Source organism: Excalfactoria chinensis, chromosome 3, assembly GCF_039878825.1.
Source record: "Excalfactoria chinensis isolate bCotChi1 chromosome 3, bCotChi1.hap2, whole genome shotgun sequence".
In the NCBI taxonomy this organism is placed as follows: domain Eukaryota; kingdom Metazoa; phylum Chordata; class Aves; order Galliformes; family Phasianidae; genus Excalfactoria; species Excalfactoria chinensis.
In genome coordinates, this window is record NC_092827.1 from 85,505,967 (window position 1) to 85,522,350 (window position 16,384).

Below are 16,384 nucleotides of genomic sequence, written 5' to 3' on the forward strand. Positions count from 1 at the left end.
TCAACTTATTTGTTCTTCTGTCAGTAGATCACTCCAGGTTTTCTAATGAACAGGCATGTTTAGTTCCTGTACTTGTATTTTCTTACAGTGCTTGGAATGCAGGATGTTTTGATACCTGTAACTTGAGAAATTATTGTTGGAATAACTAGAAAACTTTGTTCCTTGAGAATTTTGTGACTTTTTTTTTTTTTTTTTTAAACTCTGAGCAGAGAGGGCTAAGAGTAGAAGGGAAGTTAACTGTTTATGACAGCGACAATTTTAATCATGTTCTGAGGATGATTTATTTATGTTGTTTCAAAAACAAGCCTGCTGTGCCAGCAAGCATTTAATATTTTTCATCCAGACCTTTCTGTTTCTTGAGCTTGGCTTTTGTGAATTGCTGTCCATCTGCTAGTAGTAAATGGATGAATAATAGACGACCTGCTTCCAATTGGGCCATGCCAGTGCCATGCCATCTGTTGTCCAGTAGTGTAGGAGTTTAGAGAAAAAGGATTCATTTCCCTACAAGAACTTTCATTTCATTTCCCACATGCAATGGTATTGCACAGTTGATTATATATATATATATAATATATATATAATATATATATATTTTTTTTAAACTCAATTTATTTGGAAGAAAGTATTCCTAATGGCAAAACCACCCCCTGAACGCATAAGCACTTCTAAATAAAATTTGAACTTGGTTGCTACAATGATGTTTTTTTTGGTTTAATGAGAAGTTTTCTCTGTGTGAGATAAGCAAAAATTTAATCTGCAGTTTTCTTTCTGATTTTGATGCCATTTTAGGGTGTTTGTTTCTTTTGCTGCTTTTGGAAGAACAGCCTTATTTAATCGACCCTGATTTTGTAGGACATGTTCTATCCTGTCTGCTTGAGCTATGTTATTTGGAGCTATTTGCTGTGTGTAAACAATGGGTACCTAACAATGTCAACTGGCAGCATCCCTGAGATACTGTCAACTCATTCAGTTAATGTTCTCAGGCAGCACTTAGGAAGCCAAGACCAGCTGTCCGGAGAGGACTTAGTGGAATAGCTTCTTTCTGACTTAAATGAAAAAAGTTCTTTGAACTTCTTGGAAAAGTATATGAAATATGGTCTTATTTGATGTTGTTTTAGGAAGTGAAGAAGGAGAAAAACCTTCTTGACTCACAGCATGAAAAAAAACTGAGAGAAATCCGGCAGCTTGAAGAAGAATTAGGAGCAGTCAAGCAATCTCTAAAGCAGAGCCAGAGCTTCGCAGAAGAGATGAAAAGTGAGTTACACATTTTTAAGTTTGCATGTCCATTGTTACTTTCTTAACAGTGCATGTTTGCTGCAGTACTGTTAGTCTGACTGTGGATTAAGAAAAAAGATTTCTACCTTGGGATACGACTACAATGATATTCTTAACTTTGACCTATGTGAAAATTAATTTTTTGTCTAAACATATGCAATTTCTGAAGATATATAATTCTGAAAGTAACTGAAGCTCTCTGACCTTAGCAGAAAAATGAATTTCATAGAGTATATTTAAACCAGGAAACTTCTGTTTTCTTATTGTGCATTTGAATTCTTTAAGGAAAAAAAAGAGGAAAACATTATGTAAGCATGGATGTTTGGTGTTCCTTGCAGTGACTGGTCCTAATTGAGAACAAATTTTTATAGTAACTCAGTTGAAATACAAAATATACTTCATCGTTCCACAGAATCAGATGAAAGGCTATTGATTCCCACTTGTTTCTGTGTGGAATTGAAGCTTTGTCTGAGATTTCAAAGGAAGACTTTTGAAGTTGATTCTTTTCTCTTGAAAATTAATCACCAGATTTACCACCTGAAAGGCAATGGTGCTTCTGACCTGCAGTTTGCATCTTTTAGCGGCTATCAAGTGGAATATAGTGTCCTTTTCATTATTTTCTACTATTCTCTATTTCTTATCAAAGCAGTGTAACAACTATGGCTATCTGAAAAATGACTGGTAAAATTTAACATCGTTTGTCAGAAAAGGAGTGAGAGATTGATCTGTGAGAGGGTCATACTGGAATGTTACAAGAACTGTGAAAATGAGGCATAGAAACAACAGATAATTTCCTGACAAGTATGTACTGACTAGGCTGTAGTGCAGACTTCTATCAGACTGTAGAACTGAAAGTGGACAATGTCTATGAGTATACAGAGTCTGATAGCCTAAAGATATACGAATAACCTTTTCTTTTTGTCCAGTGAGGTAATTTAAGAGTAATACACTGCACTAGAATAAAAGTAGTAAACAGTAAAAGTAAGTGGTCATTTTTCAGTTACAAGACTATCAAATTGGCCAATAGTTTCTAGCAAAGTTCTGACGGTGTTCTCTGTTGCAGATAAGAATACTTCTCAGGAAGCAGAGCTGAAGTTACTAGAAGAGAAATTTATAAAGCAAGAGAACTCCCTTTCCTTGGAGAAACTGAAACTAGCTTTAGCTGACATGGAAAAGCAGCAACATTCTACTGAAAGTCTGCTCAAGGAGAAAGAAAATCATATTAAAGAACAAGACTGTAAAATAAGTAAAATAGAGGAAGAGTTGGAAACTTTGCAGAGACTCCTTGGATTCAAGCAGAGAGAATGTGAAGAATTAAAAAAAGAAACAGATGCTTTTTCTCAATGGAGAAATGAAAACGATCATGTTATAAATAAACTTAAGTTGGAAAAGGAAGATATGCTGATTCATATTAGTGACTTGGAGAGTTCCCTCCAAAAGCAGCAAATTGAAAATCATGAACACAGTGAGAAATTCAAAATAATGGAAACTGAAAGAGACTGTAAGGACATAGAAATCAAAGAGCTTAGAGACATGCTAGGATGTAAAAGCTCAGAACTGGATGAACAGAGAAAAGTTTGTGATGAACTTCGACGGGAAGCGGAATGTTCTGACAAAAAGTACTGTAAAGACATAGAAAATATGTCCTGTAAAATATTACAGCTTACTAACCAAGTTAGTGAACTAGAAGAAAAGATGCAATTAGCAGCAAGTGAAGGATTGCAAAGGGAGCAATATTATCATGAACTGCTCGGGGAATATGAAAAAATCTGCTGTCTTGTCAAAGCAAAAGATACTTCTGAAATGACAGAAGATAGAGAAGGTGGTTTACAAAGTGGTCAGGATGAAACTCTTCTAGATAATAAGCAGCTAGCAGCAAATAAGTCTGTTTCCAAGGGTCATGGATGTGTGAGAGCTGTGCTAGGAGCAGAAAAAATGAAGGATCTGATGGCCTTACAGGATCGGATCTCTTCTTTTGAGATTTCCCCAGTGGCTCAAGAGCAGCTGAACTCAGTTCAACAGCATCAGGATGAAGACTTACTGAAAATTGACAGTGAAAGAGAAGAAAGATTATGTGATGTAGAACCCCAGCATGAAAGCTTTGTATCAGAAACTAACCAGCACATGAGTAACTTGCAAGCAGATATTTCAGCACATCAGAAATCTATTAGAAAAACAGTCGCTATTATTGAGAAAAGGGACATGCAACTGCAATCTCTGAGAGAAAGACTGGAGAACCAACAAGCAGAGATTCAGGACTTAAAGATTAATAATAAATTCCTTGAAGATGCAGTAAGAGAGCTGAAGCTCATGTCTGAGACGTGGGATTCAGAAAAGAAGGACATGTCTTCAGTAATTTGTTTGTATAGCAAAGAAATTGAGGAACTTACTGAAGAAAATGCAACCCTTAAGGATTTAAGCCGAGATTTAGAACAAAACCAAATAACTTTAATGGAAGCAAACAGAAATATTTCTAATAATTTAAAGGAAAAAAAAGAAATAATTTCTGAAATGTCCAGAAAACATAAGGAGGAAAAACAATGTCTGGAAGCAAGAACTGAAGAAATATCAAGAGAGCTGAAGGTTTTGCAAGCAAGGTATAAGCTGGTGGAAGACGAAAATGTGAATGTGATGAACATTCTGAGACAACAGACCGTTGTATTTGAGGAAAAGAAAGCAGAATTAGAAAAAGAAGAAAAATTGGTACTTAATGAAAATAAAGATATACTGCATAAGCTAATAGCCTCAGAAGAAATAAAAAAGAATCTGATTCAAGAACTTCAGCAACTGCAGTCAGGTTTTTCTGACATTGAATGTGTACCCTCTCCTGAGCTTGACTGTGTAAAACAAGAAACATCAAATGTCAAGGCAAATCAAAATGCAGTTGAAGAGCAACACGATACTGTGTATATCCAAGGTAAGGAACAATTGGCGAAGGAATTAGAAACAAAAAGTGAACCTCTACCATATGACTTTAGTTGTGAAAGGAGTCCCTGTTCAGACCAGTTGAGGAAGACCGTGGAAGAAAAGGATATAGAATTGAATAAATGCCAAGTTAATCTTGAGCTTCTTCAAATGGACTTGGAGGACAGGGAGATCTCCCTGGAGAACTACAGGTTAGAAGTGATGCAACTGAAGACTGCTTTAAAAAAGATGGAAACAGAACTTGAGGAAAGTCTGATAGAGAAAGAGACACTGCAGCGAGAACTGCTGTGTGTTAAGGAACTGAAAGCTTCATATTCTCAGCTTAGATCACTAAGTGAAGATAGCCAGTTGGAGGATAATGATGATGATGTTTCTCACAATTGTGGCAAAAGAGGAATGGATGAGTTGGTCTTGTCATCCTCTTTGCAAGTAATAACAAACAAACTGAATGAACTGGAGAAAATATGTGAGAGGTTGCAGAATGAGAACATAGCATTTAAAGATTCAAAAACGAATGGCATCAGAGATATTAATAGAGTGGCAGAGGAGAAAGAGAACATAATCAATACAAATTTGAGAACTGACAAAGCTGCTTTTCAAGATGAACTTGTTGATCCAAGTGATAACAGCGATTTGAGAATGGACTGTGGCAGTAAGGAAACATCATTCAGATTTAAAGAACACAGTACTGGATCCAGTTCTGACTATGAAGACTTAAAATTGTCCAGTGAAGAAGTCAGAATTCACTTTGCGGAAATAAAAGAGAAGTTTTTCTGTTTCCAGAATGAGCATATAAAGCTGTTTGAACAGCACTGTAGTATGATATCAAAGGTAATGGAGCTACAGTCTTGTATTAAAATACTGAAGGCAGAACATTCTGCACTGTCAGCAAGTATGAGCAGTGCTCATAAAGATTCTCTGAGAATTCCACTGTCTTCTAGCCAAAATGATACGCAGTCTAGATTAGATGAAACTAAGTCTGCAGACTCTTTACTGGATGTCACTTTCTCAGAAGTAAGTAATGGTGATAATTCTTGTAACAGTGCTGTGTGCAAATGGACAGAGGAAATTAATCAGCTGAAAAGTTCTGTAGAAGGAATTTCAGAAGATGCAGCTAAAGTTTGGATTGAAAAAGATGATAGCGGCCACATACTGGACTCTGTTGAAGAGCTCAGGAGTAGTACTCCCAGCAAATCTAGTCCTGAGGGCAGAATCAAAGAACTTGAAATGCTATGTCAGATATATGAGAAGGTCATCAAGGTGCTTCAAAATCAACTTCATATTCAAAAGAATATGAAAACTGAGGAAATACAAGAGTTGAAAAATATTATGCTTTCTGAGAGAAAAGAAACAGATAAACTACAAAATCTGTCTGATAAGAAAGAATGGCAGCAGAAACCGAATTACCTGACTACAGAGATGGAGTGCAAATTGACAGAAGGAGGAAAAACTGAGAATCTGTCTTTCAACAATATAACAGCAAGTCTCCGACTACAAGTCCTTAATTCAGGTTCTCCCTCACTGCTGTGCTCTGATACTGAAAATGTAAGTAATTGCAAGGCTTTTTGTAAACCTTGATTTGTGGTGAAGCCAAATTTGGATTTTAGATATTAAAAATGAAATACATTTAAAGTTGTATCCATGGAAGTGGTACTGTTTAGAGAAAGTAGAACAATAATCTCTGACTTCATTCTTGACATGCATCACAGGCAATCGTGAGAAACAACAAAGTCAGCAGCTCTTGTCTGTTAGCTTTGTGTAGTACATTATGCTCCTTTTTTGCTCTTTCTTCAAGTCTGTGCCAGTGTGTATTCTGCATTGCTAGCTGGTGTGAGTGTGCTGTGTGCCATGTTTGCAAGTGTAGGTCTTTTCTGATTTTATACATGCTGTTGAAGGTGCCTGTACTTCCCATGTTCTTTTATGAGATGATATCAATCAAAGTAGTACTGTTTTCCCACCTCTAATTCCCTATAATAACCTCAGCAGCCAACCAAAACTAGCTGGTAGTAGAACAGGTATTTTCAATTCAGATTCAATTCCTTCAAAATACGTAAGAGAATGAGAATCTTGAATGTTAGTGCTGTCATTTCTTTCAGCTCTGTAGATGGCATGAAACAAATGAGCTAGATTTTACTACTCTTTTTAAAGAGTCTTGTGTGTGGCAGAACATTTAGAATGGAGGAGAACCACTTCAGTTTGTGCACACAACTATATTCTACTAATTCACCCTGAAAGTAGGTCTAAAGAGTACATTTCCTGCTTGGGAGAATTCCAGTTTTAGCTGTTAAGTCCTAGCAACTAGCTAATGCAGGCCTGGAACTGATACCTTAACACTACTCTCACATTCAGAGCATTTAGAAGATTTCTATTTTGGCTGTAGAACACTGAGTAACTGTTCCTTATGAAAAAATAAAATCTTCCAGTTGTATGTGTTGCTCACGAGTAGCAGTTAGAGCATCCACACTGATACACAGACGCCTAAAGAAAGAGGTACAGTTCTTCACCATACACAGCTGGAGCTCTTTCAAAATGGAGTACTTAGTGTACAGATCATTCAAGTTCTCCCTTCTGTCACAATTCCTTTTTCATGTCCTCTGTTTTCAGTGTCAGTCATTTGTTATTTTTCAAATGAGAGTGTGCGATTACCAAATGTAAATCCATCTCTGGTAACTGTGAGAAGGGATGCTTTGATCTGGGGCTTGTCCCTCTTAAAGATTCTCTGATGTCTAATAAATGGTGAACATGAAACAATTCTCCCATTAATGATACTAATTTATACTATGTCACCAGGGTATCTGTTTACCTAAAATATCAAGGAATGTGATATCTTTGCATTTAGTTCTTCGTTAAACCTGAGTGAAATTTCTCCTTCAATGTCACTAAAACTTTTCAGCCAAATATATGTGTATTTGTAAATTTGTAAATTCTTTCTATAGGAAAGCAGAGTCTCAATTCTTTATGGCTTAAGATAAATTTTAAGACTCACTTTCAATTTTTTGTTGTTGTTTATGTGTTTTTGTTTTTTTTTTTTAATACTATTCTTTAACTTTGCAGACCACTCAGCAAGAAAACAACAGTTGTTATCAACTGGGAGTGCCTGTTGGAACCCCGGTGCTGGGAAACAGTAAACCAAAACTAATCCCATTGGAGAAAACAGCTGTAGGAAAGACAGATGTGCATGAAGATGCTACTGAGACCACTGAAGAAAAATTAGTAGAAGCTTGTTCTGACAAGTTTCATAGAGGAGAAGAATGTAGAAATCTGTCAGGTAAAAATGCCAGCTCTTCACATCATGATAGCGCACTGTCGTTTTCTAATAATAGCATACTTTTAAGTTCAGAGGATTTCTCAACTCATCAGGAAGAGATAAAGCAAAAAGCTGTTGAAAATTCAAAGCTGATCTATGGAACAGAAGGCCTCAAAAATGTTGATTTTATCATGGAAGTCAATGAATTAAACTCACAGGTGGACTTTGAGAATGCACAGTTAACTCTGGAGAACTCTGCTTTGGCAGAATTGGAAGAAACTGCTGTAGAAAAGGAAGAGAACAGTGGCATAAAGGAAAAACTGGGCTCAGTTTCTGTCAATAAGCAGCAGTTATCTCATGGAGTGGTGTCTTTAGAAAAAGAACCTGAGAAAATAAGTTCTAAGCAGAATACAAATGAAATTTGTTTGTCTAATACAGCCGATAGACTGGATGATATTAAAGCGACCAAGGCAGACTGTCATGATCTGTTTCTTGGAGCTGAAAATGAGCAGAGGCAGACAAAATCCGAGCAAGCTAATATGGAGGTGCATGCCTTGTTTGTAGAAGGTAATGCTGAAATTCTTCAGGCAAAGTGTCAGCAGTTAGATGGGGACAGGGAAATTAACCTGAGAACCATTCCTAGCCTTCAAGAGCAGCTTGTTTTAGTCACAGCTGAGAGAAACAATGTTAGTCAAGAACAGAGTGTTTTGCCTGAAAACAAAAAAGAATTAGATAAAGAGTACAATAAGCTACAGGAGAAATTACAAGAGTTAGAAACAAATAAGGAGGATTCTGCCGAAATCATTAGAAGATTAGAGAGTGAAGTAAAGATACAAACAAATCTGCTTGAGACTGCAAAGTCTGCTACAGATCAGCTGTCAGATGAAAAAGATCACCTTCTGCAAAGTTCAGAAAAGGACGCGTTGTCTTTCAGGTTGGAAGAAGAAAAACTCCAAAACCAAGTGGCAGATTTGAACAAAGAGAAGGAGGTGCTTGTGAGAGAATCTGAAATGATGCAGAGTAAACTGAGTACATTGGAAATCGAAAATTCAAAGCTTTCCAGGTATTTAGACAGCTTGATAACAGAAAAACGTGAACTTGCTGCTAGACTGAACTCAGCACAGGAAGAAGTAAATCAAATGCGAGAAGGAATGGAGAAACTGAAAATAAAAATTGAATCTGATGAGAGAAAAAAACGCCACATTGCTGAAAAGCTGAAAGAGAATGAACGGAAATCTGATGCTCTTCTGGATAAACTAGAGAGGCTTGAAAGAGAATTGGAAATGTCAGAGGAAAATCTAGAAGATGCAGTTGTTCAGATGGAGTCTGCAAAAGCAGAGGTAGAGACGCTGACAGCAGAGAAGGAAGAGATGAATGAAAAGGTGAAATGTCTTCAGTCACAAATTGGTGATCTCACCTCACAAAAAGAGTGTTTGGCTAAAGATTCAAAAGAGAAACAAGAAAGGATCCTTGAACTGGAGTCTTCAAATTTGACTACAGCAAAGCTATTAGAAGAAAAGGAGAAAGAAAAGATGCAAATCAAAGATGTGTTTGAAAATGCTGTGTTATTGTTAAGAACTGAACTCAAAGGTGTGAGTGAGAAGTTAGAGTTTTCTTCCAGGGAGGAAGCAGTTGTTAGAGCAAAAGAGCAAGTCTTGAATAATCAGGTGGCTTGTCTTGAGCAAGATAAAATAATGCTATTACAGGAGTGTCAGGAATTAAAAAATGAAAATATGAAGTCAGATCACATAAGGGAATTACTTGCTCAAGAAGTGATGGAATATAAACAGAAGCTGGAAGAAAAGATACAGGAAAATCTTGCTTTTCAACAGCAGATAAAAGAAACAGAGGAACTGTCTTCAGAGTTGACATGCATGGTACAAGAGCGTGAATGCTGGCACCAGGAAAAACAAAAGCTGCAGAATTTAATTGTTGAGTTGAAGCTGAAGGCACAACCTTTTTCTGATAATGGAACCTTTCCAGATATCCTGAATATTCTAAAAATGTCCTATAATGACCTTGAGAAAGAGCTGGAATCTGCACTTTGTGAAAAGACTGCTTTATATAAAAAGGTAATATCATTTCCAGGAGAGCTGAATTCCCTTTTAAAGAATAAGGATAACATGTCCTCTGGGCTTACCACTTCCTTAATAAATTATATGTTAAAATAACTTTAACCTCAGACTTTTACAGTAAGCAACCTATTTTTGAAGTTATTTTCTCAATGTAATAACACGTTTGCACTGTAGTTAGTGCTGGAAAGCAGGATGTTGTTTTGTGTGCAGTGAATGAAAAGATTGCTTGAAAGTAGACATAGAAGTAATCAAATAATGTGGGATATTTTCCTTTTTCCTGTAGAAGAAAAAGAGGAAAGGCAAATATTGGGTGCATGAGTTTTTATATTAAGAATAAGTATTTGGAGAGCTCAACAAAAAGTGAAACACCAGTTGGACAAATGCTGTGTCAGAATGGCAATAGCCTGTTGTAACCCACACTTGGGGCTGGGCCAGCTAGGGGAGTAAATTAACCCATCTTTAGAACTGCTTATATTTATGCAAGAAAATTCTTCAGAGGTCATAACACTTAATAAAAGTAATGATGGAAAATTTAATTTCAGGTAAATGAGCAGACTGAAAATCGTATCGAGCTGGAAGTCCAGCTAAGTGATGCTGAACAGGCGATCTCCAAATTACAGGAAGAATTTACTATGGAGAGGAAGAAGCTTGCTGAACAAATACAACTCCTTCAAGAACATTCAGAACAGAACAAAGTAAGTTACTGCATATGTAGTATGTCTGTGTTCAAGGCCAGACTTACTATCATTAAGAATGCATGGAGGCTGGTCAAGGGACTCTGCTAATGACCTATTATTTCAGGTTCTTGCTTACAAGTTCCTGAATGTGTAATGTTCCATTCTGAGATAGAACGATGATTAGTCAAATCTTTTTCCCCTTTCTGTTGAAGGTATTGAACTGTTTTCTTAATGAAAATGCCACAGTTGGCTATCTGAAAATCTTTTGCTGCCAAGAATTCTCTATTGCAGTCATTCAATCATTAGGCTGAGAATTTTAGATGAAAAATTGTCACGTTTCTCAAGCTTGATTTAAAGAACAAATTGTTTTCAATAAAAATTCAAGGAAGAAACAGATTATGGGTGTTTAAGATGTTCCTATTTAATACTCAGACTGCTTTTTACCATGGTGATGACTGTAAGGCTTGTTTATTTGTGAATAATATTACATCTTAAATGAGCTTAAGTGACCTTCTGACCTACTAATGATACTGACAAAATTTTATGACCAAGGACTTAGCTCTGTTCTGGCACTGAGGATTTGGGTGGAAGAAGAACTGAGATTTCTGCAACTTTCAGAAACCCTGTATGGAAATAAAATTTCCTTTTGTGCATGTGTCCAAAAAGTACTGTCATGAAAGTAAATCAACATGAGAATACTTAGAAAGCTTTGTTAACTTTGATAGAGTGAGAGATGACCCTTAATCTTTCAAGTCACTCTGGAGGAACAATCTTATGCCTTATGCAGATGTTAAGCTTTGGTTTTGGCTGCGCTGCTTAATTTAATGGTATTGGCAAACTTACACTTAGTGTACCTACCAGTCAGCTTTTAGTTTTTATTTTGTAAAGACTTTCCTCTATCTTCTGTCTTGCCTCTTTGTGGTCAGGGTTTTCCCTTCTTTGGTTACAGTGTTTAGCCATCACAAAATTTGCATAACTGAGATGTCTTTGGAAGTTTCAGTTATAAAGTCAAATAGATTAACAGGTAAATTGATCCTCCAGTGTTAAAATTCTAACCTCTAATAATGTGCTCTTACTGTTTTTAGATTGACTTGCATTTAGTTGTGTCAGAAAAACATGATCTGACAAAGAGTTTGGTGGCAGTCCAGAAAGAACTGGAAGAAAAAGAAAATATAATGAAAAGAGAAATATCAGAATTCCAAGACAGACTACTTCAAACAGAGAAAGAGCATCAGAACGCTTTGAAGGAAGCAAACAGAAAGGTAAACAAGAAAATGGAAAGATTAGTGCTATGATTTTTTAATTAAGTTATAGGTGTTTTACAAAAATTTCCTGATTGTATTGCAAAAGGAACTATGGCAACAGTGTTTCCAAACTCTATATATGCTTACCTCAGAACTCATTAAGTATTAATTTTACTTTTTGTTTCATATAGAAAACAGTAAAAGGCGATTTTTGCCTCAAAATTCAATAACTGTTAAGCATCTGTGTGTGTGTGTGTGTGTGTGTGTGTGTGTGTGTGTGTATACATACATGTAACTTAGTTGGGACTATACACTTGAAGAAGGGAGAACAGCAGTGTATTTTAGTCTGGGAAACAGTTGTTTTGGTAGGTATGGTGAGGAAAAGTTAACCACTGGAGACTATAATGACAAATTTGATGGAAATGCAGTAGCATTAGCCATATCATATATGAAGAGCCATTTTTTTCTATGGAGGAGACACATATGTTTAAGCCCTATATAAGGGCTTTCAAACTGCAGACTTCCTAAAGGCGAGATGCAGGTATACAAAATGTATTTATACTTAAGACAAATTAGCCTTCCAGCTTTAAACTCCTCAAAATGTACCAAGCAAACTTGCTATGAAATTCCTGTTGGCACTGATATGCTGTTAAGTATATCTTCAAAGTATAACTGGATGTCCTTTTTAGCATCATGGTAATTAGGCCTGTTTTTTTCTTTTTCCTCTAGAATGAAATACAAATTGAGGCCTGTCAAGAAAAGATGAATTCATTAGAACACTTCATCAGCTCACAAAAATTGGAGATTGAGCATTTGAAGTCAACTAAAGAAGAACTAAATAATTCTCTTAAAGAAGCTAATCAGACCTTAGGAGAACTCCTAAAACTTAAGGTGAGAAAAAATACGCAAGCATTGCTGATTATGTGAGACCAAAGGCAGAGCACACTAAAGAAAATGTGGGACTGGAGCCACTGCTGCAGAGCTTTGGTTTGACTCTGAATCAACCTTTGTTTCTCTAATGAGAACACAGGGCATGGAGAAAATATTGTTACTATTGATCTACATTAGAAAAAGTGAGTTACGTGTACTACAACCAAGATCACCTGTAATAGGTTTGTGATGCTAAGCACAACAGTCTGTTATTTACCTTAAAAATTACAGCTGGTATTAATGTGGTTGGAATACAATCAAAGTGACTTTGCATTGCATTTTTTTTCTGTTTGTGGGTGGTGTTGAGGATGTTCTGTTTTAAGCATTAATCTTTGATTCTTGAGAGTATATCAATTCTAGGAGCTCTGTTTACTGTGCACAATTGATAATTTGGTAACAGTTTAACTGTCCAAGTAACTGAATGTCTGTTTATTAGTTTCCTCTGCATGTTTCTCATCATTTTTTGCACTGCTTCTGTCTCTGATTGATCTGTCTCCAAATTCTTGCTTCTTCTTCTGAAATGAGATTCTCTCTCTAGAAGGCTCTTGAAGATTCGTAATTGATTGAGCATCCTTGCAATTAAGTGTTGAATTGCAACACGTTCACCTTGCTTGTAATTTCTTTCTTCCCTCCACTGTAGTGTTGATTGTTAATTAATCTGTTTAACACCAACAGTGTGATGATTTAATACTGCAGGATATGTACCAGTGACAAAATATAGTTCCCATGGCACTGTAACTGTATGACACAAAGCTGCCAGCTGTGCTTACTGTGTGGTGCAGATGAGCAAGGAGCAGCACAGGAGAGTGGAAGATGATGGAAGGGGAGATCTGATGCTGCTCGGAGTAGTATACCTGAAAGACAGAGTGCAAACCAGGCCTGTACTATCTTGCCTGTGGTCAGTGTGATGCATTAGGGACAAGAAAGACCAACTAGGAGAATGATGTAAACTTTAGAATATTGGTTTGAATTACATTACCTGGAATGCAGTGCTTTATTGTATGAGGACACTGAGGGGATGTTAAGTGGAGGGTTTTCTGCAAAGTTAATCTCGTAAATGTATCTGTCTAGAAGAGTACTTCACAGTTTCTTGTGATAAAAGAGCTGCTATAACGAGACTGTACAAAAACAAGCAAGCAAATCCATGTTACAGCCATAGTCTATAATTAATAGCATGTAACACTTGAGGTTAATAGTGTAATGTTTAAACACAAGAATTATGTTTCTGGTGCAATAACTATTTTTTATTTGTAGGCTGACAATGTTAACACTATAGTTCAACTAAGCAAGGAAAAAGAATTTGTCCAGAGTGAAGTGCAGCTGTGGATTAAATCCTGTAAGCAGATGGAACAGGAAAAGGAAGTGCTGCAGAAACAATTAGCTGAGTATGAAGAACTACTAAAGAAGAAAAATCAAAGCGTGTCAGAAAAAGAAGGTAATTAAAGCTAGATGTAATTTTAATGTTTTTATAGTCATGTGTTAGTTAGTAAGTTTTTTCCCTAAAGTGCCAATTTGCATAAGCAGCCCTAATATAGAGCACGATTTTTAAACTTAAATTTGAAGGTTGTGTTATGAAGCTACCAAAGGACAGAAAAAATGTTTGCCTATGCACTGATCAAGGTTTCTTTTGGAATATTGTGTTTGTTTTCTGTTCAGCAAATACTCTACCATGCATAAAATATGACTGATTTTGTTACGGATTGTCACTTATTTTTTGTGGTAGCACAGTTGTAGTGCGTGTGTAATTAATCATAAGGTGTGGGACAATTGTATTATAATTCTTATATGTGCATTTTTTAAAAAACAAAACTTCATTTATATGAGCAAAGACACTTTACTTTGGAAGGTACTGATGAGAATGCCGTTATGGAAGAAATGAAGTTAGAACTGGAAGAATTACAGGAAGCTGTGGAAGTGAAAACCAGAGAGGCAAATGAGAACTTGGAGAAATACTGCTCTCTAATCGTTAAATACTATAAACTTGAGGAAGCAAATGAGATGCTAGAAATGCAAGTCACTTTGTTGAATGGTCAGCTGAAACAGCTGACAAGTGATGCCGTCAGCAGCTCTTCACTGAATTCAGGTAGCTCATCAACAGTGAGCAGTCAGTCTGACAAAGAGATGAGATGGGATGAAGATACTACTAAGCCTTCTACTAAAAGACAGAGATGTGAAGACACCAGAAAGGACAATGGAGAACCAAGATCTCCTTTGCCAGAGACTAGCTCAAAAAAAAAGAGGAAGGATGATACCTGTCAGAACTTGGAGAATCAGGAGAACTCAGACTATGAGCCAGATGGGCTTCCAGAAGTAGTTAAAAGAGGTATTTATAACTTTTTTTTTTTGTACACAGACAAACAATCTCCGAGTGTGACGGGTGGTTTTGTTTGTTTCTTTTGCTGAATTAGTTTTGCTTTGGGTAAGAAGGTGACAGTGCTAAACATTTTTGGTGACACTGAAGAAAGTAGTCAATGGGCGTTGTGACAGCTTAATGCCAGTTTGGCATTCGTGAAACTCTGTTGCTAGACCATCATAATACATTTACGTTGGTTTTATAGATGACAGTTTAATTATAGAGTGCAACTGCCAGGATCAGTTGAATTTTGTACTCTGTGGTAATTCATGTGTCAGATGATAAACATTATATATTAGCAGCAGCAAAGTTTTTAGGGAACATGGGTTGCTCTAGTCATTAAAAACTTATCTCTGAAGTAATTGAAACTTAGAGACAAGTAGATGTAGAGTGAATCTAATCTTAAAAGGACACAAGGTGGGAATCTTGGAATACTGTGCTGGGATGGACTCATGTTTGTAGTGTTTCAGCTTCTTTGGTATTACTCCTTTCTGTTCAAAGAGGTGGTTAATAACTGCATGGGGTTTGCCTGGCTGGCACTTGGTGGTGGGGCTGTGGGTTGCTGCTGTCCCATTCTGGGCATGGTGGATTCCACCTGGCTCTGTAGTGGATGATTTAAAATCTCCCAAGCCAAAACTGTTTCCAGCTCTCAGCAGCAGTACCTTCACAACTACATGAGGGTTATGTTTCATCTATTAACAGGATGGAATTAGGTGGCCTGATATTCCATATATCAGTTTGCTAAAGCAAAAAGTATCTGAGAAGAATGCACAAATTAGGGTTTGAAAAATATATTGTGTGTTCAACTGCTTATTAAGTAGCTTTTTATAATAAATGCAGTGGTAATCTTAAGACAAACTGTAAAGTTGCCTCAGCTTCAGTGGTCACTCACAGAAATCAGGACTTCTAAGCCGATACATTATTTGCAATTCATTTTCTTACCAGCATTATTATTTTTATGAAAATATACCTCCTTGAGGACATGCGCATCAGTTAATATTTGACTTCTAGACTCAATAGCGAGATAACAGAATCTGTAACAATACAGCTCTAAAATAAAGAATTTATAACTGTATAGCATAAGAATAATGTTGTGATACAGTGTATTCTGACTAAATGCTAGTTAAAACAGTACATGTGTTTTCAGGCTGAAACTTGTCTCCAGATGATGACATACCTATTAAAAAAAAAAAAGACCCAACACTTGTCAGAAAAGCTTTGCTGTATAAAATTACTGTTGTACTTTGCCTATTGTTTTCAGGACTTGCATATGAAATTTGGACTACAGAAGAGCAATTCAGTAATCTTTTAGATTTTCAGTTGGACAAATTATTGATTGTCATCAGCTGCTTAAATCTCCCATGGTGGAAAAAAGAAGGCCCATTCATTTGAGGAAAAAGTGTTTGTTATTTGGCCGTATTTAATAGAAACTGTTTGTATTCCAGGTTTTGCTGATATCCCCGCTGAAAGGGTTAGCCCTTATATTTTACGTAGAACCACCCTCAATCTATGGACCAGTCCTCATCTGGTTTCCCAAAGTGAGAACTTGCCCTTACCTACACAAGATGTACGAACAGGAAGATGGGATCATCTTGGTGAGCACTCCTATTCGACACCTGGTGGCAGCAAACCACAAAAGGTAATTTTTAAAATGCGTA

The 16,384-nt window shown here is 36.5% G+C and overlaps 1 protein-coding gene across 1 annotated transcript in view; it reads left to right on the top strand.

Moving 5' to 3' along the window:
* Positions 1-16,384, top strand: part of CENPF (centromere protein F) — a 35,270-nt gene that overhangs the window by 17,106 nt on the left and 1,780 nt on the right. Inside the window, exons 11-19 of the mRNA XM_072332374.1 lie at positions 1,119-1,254; positions 2,339-5,745; positions 7,255-9,519; positions 10,065-10,217; positions 11,285-11,461; positions 12,173-12,334; positions 13,628-13,808; positions 14,220-14,696; positions 16,172-16,365. Coding sequence (XP_072188475.1) covers positions 1,119-1,254; positions 2,339-5,745; positions 7,255-9,519; positions 10,065-10,217; positions 11,285-11,461; positions 12,173-12,334; positions 13,628-13,808; positions 14,220-14,696; positions 16,172-16,365 — 7,152 coding nt within the window. The remainder of the gene's footprint in view (positions 1-1,118; positions 1,255-2,338; positions 5,746-7,254; positions 9,520-10,064; positions 10,218-11,284; positions 11,462-12,172; positions 12,335-13,627; positions 13,809-14,219; positions 14,697-16,171; positions 16,366-16,384) is intronic.